This window comes from Anomaloglossus baeobatrachus, chromosome 5 (genome assembly GCF_048569485.1).
Source record: "Anomaloglossus baeobatrachus isolate aAnoBae1 chromosome 5, aAnoBae1.hap1, whole genome shotgun sequence".
In the NCBI taxonomy this organism is placed as follows: Eukaryota; Metazoa; Chordata; class Amphibia; order Anura; family Aromobatidae; genus Anomaloglossus; species Anomaloglossus baeobatrachus.
Genome location: NC_134357.1, coordinates 577,098,272 through 577,110,900, shown reverse-complemented (window position 1 = coordinate 577,110,900; position 12,629 = coordinate 577,098,272). Strand labels below are relative to the sequence as shown.

The 12,629-nt window shown below is 50.7% G+C and overlaps 1 protein-coding gene across 1 annotated transcript in view; it reads right to left on the bottom strand.

Annotated features, from left to right (window-relative positions):
• LOC142313105 (uncharacterized) overlaps positions 1 to 12,629 on the bottom strand; it is a 327,654-nt gene that overhangs the window by 76,802 nt on the left and 238,223 nt on the right. The window contains 1 exon segment of the mRNA XM_075352090.1: positions 5,793 to 6,650. Within this exon segment, the coding sequence (XP_075208205.1) occupies positions 5,793 to 6,650 (858 nt within the window).

The following is a 12,629-nucleotide window of genomic DNA, read 5'->3' as shown; positions in this document are numbered from 1 at the left end:
CTCTTCTTTGCCCCAGCCCAGATCAAGCAAACCTCAGCAGAAAAAATGGCAGCAGAGGTTTCAGTCCTTTCGAGGTTCGGGCAAGACACAATTCTCCTCGTCCAAAGGGACTCAGAGGACGCAAAGAAGCTCAGATTCCTGGCGGGCTCACGCGCGCCCCAAGAAAGCAAATGGAGGAACCGCTTCCAAAGCGGCTACCTCATGACTTCCAGCTCCCCCCCTCCGCATCTCCGGTCGGGGGCAGGCTCTCCCGCTTATCCGACATTTGGATGTCACAGGTCAAAGACCGGTGGGTGACAGACATTTTGTCTCGCGGGTACAGAATCGAGTTCAGTTCTCGTCCTCCAGCTCGGTTCTTCAGAACCTCCCCACATCCAGACCGAGCAGATGCCCTGCTGCAGGCGGTGGACTCCCTAAGAGCGGAAGGAGTAGTGGTTCCTGTACCGCCTCAGGAACAAGGGAGAGGGTTTTACTCCAATCTCTTTGTGGTTCCAAAAAAGGACGGCTCGTTCCGTCCTGTTCTGGATCTAAAGCTGTTCAACAAACATGTGCACGCCAGGCGGTTCCGGATGGAAACCCTCCGCTCTGTCGTGGCCTCAATGTCTCAAGGAGACTTCCTTGCCTCAATAGACATCAAAGATGCTTATCTCCACGTGCCAATTGCTACAGAACATCAACGTTTTCTACGTTTTGTGATAGGAAACGAACATCTTCAGTTCGTAGCTCTGCCATTCGGTCTGGCGACAGCCCCACGGGTTTTCACCAAGGTCATGGCGGCAGTGGTAGCGGTCTTGCACTCTCAGGGACACTCGGTGATCCCTTACCTAGACGATCTACTTGTCAAGGCACCCTCTCAAGAGGCATGCCAACTCAGTCTACATGCTACACTGGAGACTCTACAGACGTTCGGATGGATCATCAACTTTCCAAAGTCGAATCTGTCTCCGACACAGTCACTAACGTATCTTGGCATGGAGTTCCATACTCGAGCAGCGAGAGTGAAGCTTCCGCTGAACAAGCAGCGGTCACTACAGACAGGGGTGCAATCCCTCCTTCAGGGCCAGTCGCACCCCTTACGGCGCCTCATGCACTTCCTCGGGAAGATGGTGGCAGCCATGGAAGCAGTTCCCTTTGCGCAGTTTCATCTGCGTCCACTTGGGACATTCTCCGCCAATGGGACGGGAAGTCAACGTCCCTGGACAGGAAAGTCTCTCTTTCCCAGACGGCCAAGGACTCCCTACAATGGTGGCTCCTTCCCACCTCATTGTCTCAGGGAAGATCCTTCCTGCCCCCATCCTGGGCAGTGGTCACGACAGATGCGAGTTTGTCAGGGTGGGGAGCAGTGTTTCTCCACCACAGGGCTCAGGGGACGTGGACTCCGCAGGAGTCCACCCTTCAGATCAATGTTCTGGAAATCAGAGCAGTGTATCTTGCCCTACTAGCCTTCCAGCAGTGGCTGGAAGGAAGGCAGATCCGAATTCAGTCGGACAACTCCACAGCGGTGGCATACATCAACCACCAAGGGGGGACACGCAGTCGGCAAGCCTTCCAGGAAGTCCGGCGGATTCTGATGTGGGTGGAAGCCACGGCCTCCACCATATCCGCAGTTCACATCCCCGGCGTAGAAAACTGGGAAGCAGACTTCCTCAGTCGCCAGGGCATGGACGCAGGGGAATGGTCCCTTCACCCGGACGTGTTTCAGGAAATCTGTCGCCGATGGGGAGTGCCGGACGTCGACCTAATGGCGTCCCGGCACAACAACAAGGTCCCGGCATTCATGGCGAGGTCGCGCGATCAAAGAGCTCTGGCGGCAGACGCATTGGTTCAAGATTGGTCGCAGTTCCGGCTCCCATACGTATTTCCATCTCTGGCACTCTTGCCCAGAGTGTTACGCAAGATCAGATCCGATTGCAGCCGCGTCATACTCGTCGCCCCAGACTGGCCGAGGAGATCGTGGTATCCGGATCTGTGGCATCTCACGGTCGGTCGACCGTGGTCACTGCCAGACCGACCAGACTTACTGTCCCAAGGGCCGTTTTTCCATCAGAATTCTGCGGCCCTGAACCTGACTGTGTGGCCATTGAGTCCTGGATCCTAGCGTCTGCAGGATTATCTCAAGGAGTCGTAGCCACAATGAGACAAGCTAGGAAGTCAACGTCTGCTAAGATCTACCACAGAACGTGGAAGATTTTCTTATCTTGGTGCTCTGCACAGAGAGTATCCCCTTGGCCATTTGCATTGCCCACCTTTCTTTCCTTCCTGCAATCGGGGTTGGAAAAGGGCTTGTCGCTCAGCTCCCTTAAAGGGCAAGTCTCGGCACTGTCGGTGTTTTTTCAGAAGCGTCTAGCACGTCTTCCTAAGGTGCGCACGTTCCTACAGGGGGTCTGTCATATTGTGCCCCCGTACAAGCGGCCGTTAGATCCATGGGATCTGAACAGAGTACTTGTTGCTCTGCAAAAGCCGCCCTTCGAGCCTCTAAAGGACGTTTCCTTTTCTCGCCTGTCACAGAAAGTGGCGTTTCTTGTCGCGATCACATCGCTTCGGCGAGTGTCTGAGCTGGCAGCTTTGTCATCCAAGGCTCCTTTCCTGGTGTTCCACCAGGACAAGGTAGTGCTGCGCCCCATTCCGGAGTTTCTCCCTAAGGTCGTATCCTCGTTTCATCTTAATCAGGATATATCCTTGCCTTCCTTTTACCCTCATCCGGTTCACCGGTATGAAAAGGACTTACGTTTGCTAGATCTGGTGAGAGCACTCAGAATCTACATTTCCCGAACGGCGCCCATGCGCCATTCCGATGCTCTTTTTGTCCTTGTCGCTGGTCCGCGCAAGGGATTGCAGGCTTCTAAAGCCACCCTGGCTCGATGGATCAAAGAACCAATTCTAGAGGCCTACCGCTCTGCGGGGCTTCCGGTTCCTTCAGGGCTAAAAGCCCACTCAACCAGAGCCGTGGGTGCGTCCTGGGCATTACGACACCAGGCTTCGGCTCAACAGGTGTGCCAGGCAGCAACCTGGTCCAGTCTGCACACTTTCACCAAGCATTATCAGGTGCATACCTATGCTTCGGCGGATGCCAGCTTAGGTAGAAGAGTCCTGCAGGCGGCAGTGACATCCCCGTAGGGGAGGGCTGTTTTTTTGCAGCTCTAACATGAGGTATTTCTTTACCCACCCAGGGACAGCTTTTGGACGTCCCAATCGTCTGGGTCTCCCAATAGAGCGCTGAAGAAGAAGGGAATTTTGTTACTTACCGTAAATTCCTTTTCTTCTAGCTCTTATTGGGAGACCCAGCACCCGCCCTGTTGTCCTTCGGGATTTTTTTGTTGTTTGCGGGTACACATGTTGTTCATGTTGAACGGTTTTTTCGGTTCTCCGATGTTTCTCGGAGTTAATTTGTTTAAACCAGTTATTGGCTTCCTCCTTCTTGCTTTGGCACTAAAACTGGAGTACCCGTGATACCACGGGGGGGTATAGCCAGAAGGGGAGGGGCCTTGCACTTTTTAGTGTAGTGCTTTGTGTGGCCTCCGGAGGGCAGTAGCTATACCCCAATCGTCTGGGTCTCCCAATAAGAGCTAGAAGAAAAGGAATTTACGGTAAGTAACAAAATTCCCTTCTTTTGCTGCGTTTTTGCTCACTGCGTTTTTAATCAGTGCACAATGCCATTAAAGATTGTTGATGAAAAAAAAAAAAAAGGTCTGATGTCATTTCCTTCTTCAAAATGTTCATTGTATGCAGGAGAGCAGACAGCTGCAGAACTAGTGTATGCAGGAGAGCAGACAGCAGCTGCAGAACTACAAGGCTCAGCATCCTCCATCCAGGACTGTATGCAGGAGTTTTTTGCCCAAAAAGAAAAATAAAATGACATAGGCTTCGCCATATTTTTGTATGCTAGCCGGGTACAGCAGGCAGATACAGGCTGCCCCCAACCCACAGCTGCCTATTTGTACCCGGCTGGGAATCAAAAATATAGGGAAGCCCTTTTTTTTTTTTTTTTTATTTCATGAATTTCAAGAAATAATTTAAAAAAAAATGACATAGGCTTCGCCCAATTTTTGAGTCCAGCCAGGTACAACTAGGCAGCTGGGGATTGGAATCCGCAGTGCAGAGTGCCCAAGCTTTCTGGGCACCCCCACTGCGAATTGCAGTCCTTAGCCACCCCAGAAAATGGCGCTTTCATCTTCTGGCGCTGTATCCAACTCTTCCAGCTACCCTGGTGACTGTGGCTCGCTAGGTAATAATGGAGTTAGGGTTAGCTGTATATTATCAGCTGGCCCTAAGCCCGAAATTCATGGTGTCACGCCAATATTAGACATGGCCACCATGAATTTCTAGTAATGATAAAAAAAAAAAACACAACACACAGAAAAATATTTTTATTAGAAATAAAACACAACACAATTAGTGACTCCATCTTTATTGAAATAATGAACCCCCATCCACAGTAATCCTGGGTCAAGGGTCCCGCGCCGTCCAATCCGAATCAAATATCATCTGATCGGTTTGCTGGAAGGCAAAGCAATCAGATGATGTGTCAGGTTAAAGGACGTGAATCACATCACACATCATCTGATTGTATAAAAGCCGTTTATACAATCAGATGATGCATCAGTGCAAAAAAAATAAAAAAAATAAATACTCACGTCTGTGCTGATTACCGGCAGCTCCTGCAGCGATCGGATGAGAGTCTGATCCTGTCCCATCGCTGCAGGAGCTGCCGGTAATCAGCTGATGAAGTCCCCTGACGGCAGGATCAGCTGATAGCCGGCCGGGAGCGAAAAAGCCGGCGACACCGCGAGAATTACGATCAACTGATGCGTCAGGTGACTGCATCAGGTGATCCACCGCCAGGTCCTGCAAGCTTCGTCCGTGTCCCGGGGAGACTGCACACAGCCAGAGCGGCGGTACCGGGACAGGAGCTGGGAGCGGGCATGGCACCGGGAGTCTGCAGACAGGTGAGTATGGCATTTTTTTTTCTACTGTTCACTTTTGTTTTCGCCGCTGCCTCCACCTCCCGCCCAGACATGGCGCCGCACGGAGCTGACATGGCACCGGGCGGGTTGTGGACGCAGTGGTGACGGTACCGGGAGGATTCATGCTTCTGAATTTACCAACAGAAGGAATCCTCTTCCTGTACACGTCACTTTACTGCCCACCCCTTGCGTTTATAGCTGCGTTTTTAGTCATAGAAACGCAGCTATATGCGTTTTTCATTGAGTTGTTGAACATCTCACTGAACTCAATGGGTGAAAAACGCAGTGAAAAATGCAGAAATAATTGACATGCTGCATTTTTGTGGTCACCACAAAAACGCAGCTACAAAAAAACGCTGTGTGCGGACAGCACTTATGAAAACCCATAGACATTGCTGGGGAAGCACAAAAACGCAGTAAAAAACACCGCTAAAAACGCAGCAAAAACGCCTAGTGCGCACAAGGCCTAACATCTACCAAGACCAGGCAGATAGGGGCGGGAATAGATAGCAAAACCCGATATATTCTAAAACGGCTAGCAATCAAATAGCAGTGCATTTCTGTAACTTTAGTTGCACATGTCTGAAATAAAACATCTCATATCAGAACAAAAGTTATGCCTGGATTCAGCATCCTAGTGCTATGATAGCACTGGCTTTATTTTATATATGAAAATCCTGCTAGTTGGTTCTCTTTAATAAAAAAAACCCCACAAAAAACCATTTCCCACACTCTGACTATGCAAAAGGCTTTTCATTTCAACTATGAGAGCTCTTTGATGTTTAGCAAGAGTTGTTTTGAAAGCAAACCATTTCCCATATTCTTAACATAGATATGGCTTCTTTCCTATGTGACTTTTTTGATGTCTAAACAAATGTGATTTACGCACATAACTTTTCCCACAGTCTGAACATGAAAATGGCTTCTCCTTTGTGTGAGTTCTCTGATGGGTAACAAGAGTTGAATTACCTGCAAAACATTTCCCACAGTCTGCACATGAAAATGGCTTCTCTCCTGTGTGGGTTCTCTGATGTTTAATAAGAGCTGATTTATCTGTGAAACATTTCCCACATTTTGAACATAAAAATGGCTTTTCGCCTGTGTGAATTCTCTGATGTTTAACAAGAGTTGATTTAACTGCAAAATATTTCCCACATTCTGAGCAAGAAAATGGCTTCTCCTCTGTGTGAATTCTCTGATGTTTAACAAGAGCTGATTTATCTGTAAAACATTGCCCACATTCTGAACATAAAAATGGCTTTTTGCCTGTGTGAATTCTCTGATGTACATGAAGACTATATATCTGAATAAATTCTTTCCCACACGCTGAACATGAAAATGGCTTTTCGCCTGTGTGAGTTCTCTGATGTTTAACAAGAGTTGATTTAATTGCAAAACATTTCCCACATTCTGAGCAAGAAAATGGCTTCTCCCCTGTGTGAGATCTCTGATGAAAATGAAGATTTGATATCTGATTAAAATCTTTCCCACACTCTGAACATGAAAATGGCTTCTCACCTGTGTGAGTTCTCTGATGTTTAATAAGAGTTGATTTATCTGCAAAAAAAATCCCACATTCTGAGCAAGAAAATGGCTTCTCCCCTGTGTGAGTTCTCTGGTGTCTAACAAGTTTTGAATTACTTGCAACATATTTCCCACACTCTGAACATGAAAATGGCTTCTTTCCTCTGGAAGTTCTAACATCACTGCTGTTACTTTTATTTCCCTTAATAGCCTGTGATAAATCATAAGTTAGGACGTGTTTAATAGGATCAGATGTTAGATATTTTCTGTGAAGCGTTGAGGATACAGCTGGGATAACGCAATGTCCTTCATATGTGCCTTGTCGCACGCCAAGATCACATGACTGAAAGTCTGAAGATGCCAGAAGTCCCTCTGATCTCCTAATACAGTTACCTGACAAGAATAACACATTTATTACTTTTTTCAATAATATAAACTTGGAAATATTTATTTTTTTAATTATATACAATGTCTATTAACCCCTTCAACCCCTGGCAATTTTCTGTTTTTCTCCTCCACTTCGTCCAAGAGCCATAACTTTTTTATTTTTCCGTCAGAGCCATATGAGGGCTTGTTTTTGCGGGACGAGTTGTACTTTTGAAGTACACCATTCATTGTACCATATCCTGTACTGAAAAATAGGAAAAAAAATTCCAAGTGCAGTGAAATTGCAAAAAAAAAGTGCAATTCCCCAATAGTTTTTTTGTGTTTTTTTTATTTACCATGTACATTATATGGTAAAACTGACCTGAAAGAGTGTGATTCCTCAGGTCAGTACGTGTTTGTAGATACCAAAGATGTATATTTTTACTTTTATCCAAGTGATGAAAACAAATTCGGAATTTTGTTAAAAAAAAAAGAGGGTAGTGCTTTTGTCACCAATTCCAAGACCTGTAGCGTTCTTATTTTTTAGGATTTGGGCTCAGTGATGGCTTATTTTTTAGTGTCGAGCGAACGTTTTAAAATACCATGTTTGGGTAGATGTGCTGTTTTGATCACCTGTTTTCCCATTTTAATGCAATGTTGAGGCGACCAAAAAAAACCATAATTCTGCAGTTTTGATTTTTATTCTCGCTATGCCCTTTACCAATCAAATTTATATTTTGATAGATCGGGCATTTCTGAAAGTGACGATACCAAATATGTGTATTTAGTATAGTTGGGTGTTAGATCGCGTTGTCAAACTCTGACAGCGCGATCTAACTAATTAACAGGCGCAGTTGGACCGGAGATACACCCGTGACCGTTAGCTGCATATATCTCCTGATCAGATTAGCAAACGTGCAGGGAATAATTAGAGTGACATTTACAACTTAGGACATAAAGGGGTTAAAATTGCAAATCATATTTCAAAATTTGATTATTCACTAAATGTAAGTGAAAAACAGTTCACATTGTAACTGAAGAGCACGGAGCGAGGACACTAGATAATATCAGGCACCAGGAGCGGATCCAGCAGGTTACAATTCAGTGTTGTATTCAGCATCTTCCTAGGTTCATGTCACAGAGCGTCAGTCACCAGTATTATGTAGTAAGACCCTCAGTGGAGAATCATAAATGAGCCTGTCAGTCAGTGCTATTAGGGGGTCTGTACGGCACAATCCCTGACAGCCACATGCAGATTGAGGAGCAGAGCCAATATGTATGAAGAAGCTCCCACCTTATAGAAAGTGGAAAACTTCAATAGGAAATTAATTTGTAAAGTGATTTTCTTGAGTTGTCAAAAAAAGAAGATTTAAAAGGGAACCTGTCACCAGTTTTATGGGCTATAAGCTGCGGCCACAACCAGTGGGCTCTTATATACAGCATGTTAGAATGCTGTATATAAGAGCCCAGGCCGCTGTGAGAACATAAAAAACACTTTATAATACTCACCTAAACCGGTCGCTGCGGTGCTGGTTGGCCCGGTGGGCGGCGCTGTCTTCTGGGATCGGCGCCTCCTCTCTCGGCCATCTTGCTCCTCCGTCTTCTTAAGCCTGTGTGCATGATGCGTCCACGTCATACACACTCGCCGGCACTGAGGTCCTGCACACAATACTACCTGAGCAGGGCAGATCAAAGTGCGCCTCCACAGGACCTCAGTGCCGGCAAGTGTGTATGACATGGACGCATCATGCACACAGGATTCAGAAAACGGACGAGCAAAATGGCCGAGAGAGAAGGCACTGGTCCTGGAGAACAGCGCCGCCCACCGGGCCAACCAGCACCGCAGCGACCAGTTTAGGTGAGTATTATGTGACGCCCTGGCAAAACCAGGTAGTCACAGATAGGCCCCTGCATAACACCTTCCCTCACAAGGAAACACACAGCCGACCAGACACCCTAGTCAACCCCCCTTAGGGACAGATAGACACACCAGTGGGCGTGACCAGGCAGTTGGAACACGCCACCCAGGGGTCTAGACAGCCCAGGGCGGGAAAACAGGCAGAAAGTGCTTAGAGTTCAGTTTGGAGAGGAGTGTGGGCTGGAGCTAAGTGTAGCTCCAGCAGTGAAGTTCAAGTTGGGTAGGAGCCCTGGTACCACTGGCTAGGAGGCAGACGGTGGTCTCCGTCAGCAGGAGACGGGAAGATGGCTCGGCAGAACTGAGGTGGACAGAGACAGGGTTGTAGCCCTCTGGTACCTATACCGGAGACCCGACCGAAAACCGTGCACAAAGGGGGGTACTCGGACCCTGAAGCCAGCACCAGAACCTACTGGAACTGGTTAATTAACCGATTGAGGCCAGGACTAGAGGTCCTGTCCCACCCAAAGTCCCTCATAGAAGACAACAGCCCACCGATTTGGGATAAGAGATCACCGCGAAGGCCCAGAGATCCTACGGGCCAGCGTCTGTGGGCACGGCTCCTTAGGCCACATCCAGCCGGGAGCGGACTTCCAAGTTCTATACCGAGAAAGTCAACTTTACACAAAAGGTGCAGGAAAAGGATAGAGACCATCAGCCGGGTGGGGGACCCCGAACGCAACTGGTCACGGCACCGGCCACCACCATCTTGGTTTACCAGAGACTTGTGTGTGTTACTAATCGTGAGTACTCCAGCACCCCCTGCGGTCGTCATCTCCTGCACCGAGCCACCAGGTCTCGGGGACACCATCCCTGCCCACGGAGGGTTTAACAACCTACTGCACAACATCTCCCCCGGGTGCCCCATAACAGCAGCGGTGGTGTCCCACTTCACCACACACCGTGGGTGGCGTCACGAACTTGCTACGGCCTAGCCCAAACATCTACGTCCCCCCATTTATTCGTCGTATTCGAGAGACCCCCGGGTCCGGAGACCCTCGAGCCACCACCCCTGAAGGCCCGGACCCGAGCAGCGCCGGCTGCTGGCACGGGGACGGCACACCCTGAAACCTGGCGTCACGAACAGGATACTTACCCATCCACTTACCTTGTGGAAGTGCGCCTTGTATTGGACAGTCAGCGGTGATCCGTTGCCAAATTTTCAGAAGTCGCCATTTTGGTCGCCATTTTGGTGCGAAAAACTACAGTCCAGCGTCTTCTTCCTTGAGAAAAGGGCGCAAAAGCCAAAGCCCCGTCCCCTGGAAACGCGGCCGAAAAGCGAGGCCGGAAGTCGAAAAACGAAACTAGCAGGCCTGAAAGAGTGCCAGCCAAAGACCAAGGGGGGGCGGGTGAAGATTCTGCGACATACCAGACCGGATCCAGGCACAGGCGCGCTTTATCCTGGAGCGATGGATGGCCGAGATGGCGGAGTTGGCTGCAGCCTTTCGGGCTCGTAAAGTGGAGGCAACCTTGGAGGAGCGGGTAAGCGACCCATGCCCCTATGTCCCTCAGGGACCAGCCGACCAGGCTGAGGGGCCCAGCCGACCAGGCTGAGGGGCCCAGCCTGCCCCTGCCCGCCACGCTGCCTCCCGCACCAGCCGCTGACGCCCCACTCGGTCCGCTGCCACCACCACCACCGGCAGCAGTATCCGTTCCACCGACCCGCGAGGACCAGCCAGATGAAGCCGCCGGCAGCAAGCCCGCCACCGCCCCAGCACCCGTACCGGCCCCACGACAGACCAGCGCCCGAAAAGTGCCCCGTCCCGCCTTGGACCCGACCACGATCCCAGAAGAGGCCGTGCCCAAGCTGACAACGGACCCGGCAGTCCGCCCGGCCAAAGCGGAGGTGGTTCCCGACCAGAAGCCAGCACAGCGGGCAACGCTGGCCGCTCCCAGATTCTAGGCCTCGGCTGAGGCACCGCGGAGTTGCCACTGCAAAGCAGCCGAGCAGGCCATGACCGTGGGGTCCCCCGTTGCCAAAGGTTTCGGTCGTAGCCGGCATGGAGGGACTCCTGCTGGGCCCAGCCCTCGCACAGAGTGAACCAGAGCAGGCCGCAGGCGCTCCATACTGGGAGCGGCAGCAAAGCCAGCTGGGCAGGGAGATAGCCGCATGGGAGAAGAGGAAGGCGGAGATCCTGACCCGGACCTATACCAAAAAAGACAATCTGAGGAACGCCATGTTCCGGGTGAGGGGCCCGACGTACGAAGGTCAGGTCCGGCATTTCAACCCCCAAAAGGGATGGGGGGGTTCATATGCGAGCCGGGCATGGAGGCCGAAATCTTCGTGTCCCGGAGGGACGTGGCCCCTCATCTGCCCATTGGCCATCCTGACCGGGACCTGGAACCCGGAGAACTAGTGACCTACACAAGGCACTGCGGTAAGAGGGGGTGGTTTGCCCTGGACGTCAGAAGGAGGGTGAGAATGGGAGCCCAGCTGCACGTCCACCCCTCTCCGCCATTCTCCGGTCCCGAGTATAATGAAGATTCTGAGTATTAGGTAGCGGAACCTGGCTACCCACAAGTTAAAGTCCCCGTTGGGACCATCTAATGTCCCGTTCCCGTTCAGTTTTATAAGTTAACAAGGACAACGGCCGTGAACTTGCAGGCCAACCCATAAACTATTGGGCCTTGTAAATAATCCCTGACCGACCTTCTCACTAAGCCGCAGTCTCTGGAGAGGCTGATTGGAGAATGGACCTGCGGTGGAGTCGGCCGAGGCCCGGTCACCAGCAAAGCCGGTGACCAACCTCCGGGTCAGGGGTCCCCTGGACGTGGGGCCCTTGAAAGGACTGCCGGGTAAGGAACTTTTTACCTGGCCCGTTTGGGCAACACCCAGACCTATCCTGGACTTGGGCAAAGGGGTGCGCACCATTGCTTAGCGTTGGCACCAGGGGGCAGGTTGTTTTGGGTGTGTGAAGTGAGGAGGTCCCGGTCCGTCCTGTCCCGGTTTTACATGTGTAACATTCAAGTAACATGCCTCCCGTAAGGGAAGAAAATCAAATTTGCTTAAATGTACAAATGTTATTATACTTGTCAATGTTTTATTCCTTTTATCTTTTCCAGTTAAAAATAAACGGTGGTGGTCGGACAGCCCGCGGACGGTCTGTGTTTAACCAAGGGGGAGTGTGGCGCCCTGGCAAAACCAGGTAGTCACAGGTAGGCCCCTGCATAACACCTTCCCTCACAAGGAAAGACACAGCCGACCAGAAACCCTAGTCAACCCCCCTTAGCAACAGGTAGACACACCAGTGGGCGTGACCAGGCGGTTGAAATATGCCACCCAGGGGTCTAGACAGCCCAGGGCGGGAAAACAGGCAGAAAGTGCTTAGAGTTCAGTTTGGAGAGGAGTGTGGGCTGGAGCTAAGTGTAGCTCCAGCAGTGACGTTCAATTTGAACGGTACCAGGGTAGGAGCCCTGGTACCACTGGCTAGGAGGCAGACGGTGGTCTCCGTCAGCAGGAGACGGGAAGATGGCTCGGCAGAACCAAGGTGGACCGGGACAGGGTTGTAGCCCGCCGGTACCTACACCAGAGACCTGACCGGAAACCGTGCACAAAGGGGGGTACTCGGACCCTGAAGCCAGCACCAGAACCTACTGGAACTGGTTAATTAACCGATTGAGGCCAGGACTAGAGGTCCTGTCCCACCCAAAGTCCCTCATAGAAGACAACAGCCCACCGATTTGGGATAAGAGGTCACCGCCAAGGCCCAGAGATCCCACGGGCCAGCGTCTGCGGGCACGGCTTCTTAGGCCACATCCAGCCGGGAGCGGACTTCCGTGTTCTATACTGGGAAAGTCCATTTTACACAAAGGGTGCAGGAAAAGGATAGAGACCACCAGCCGGGTGGGGGACCCCAAAC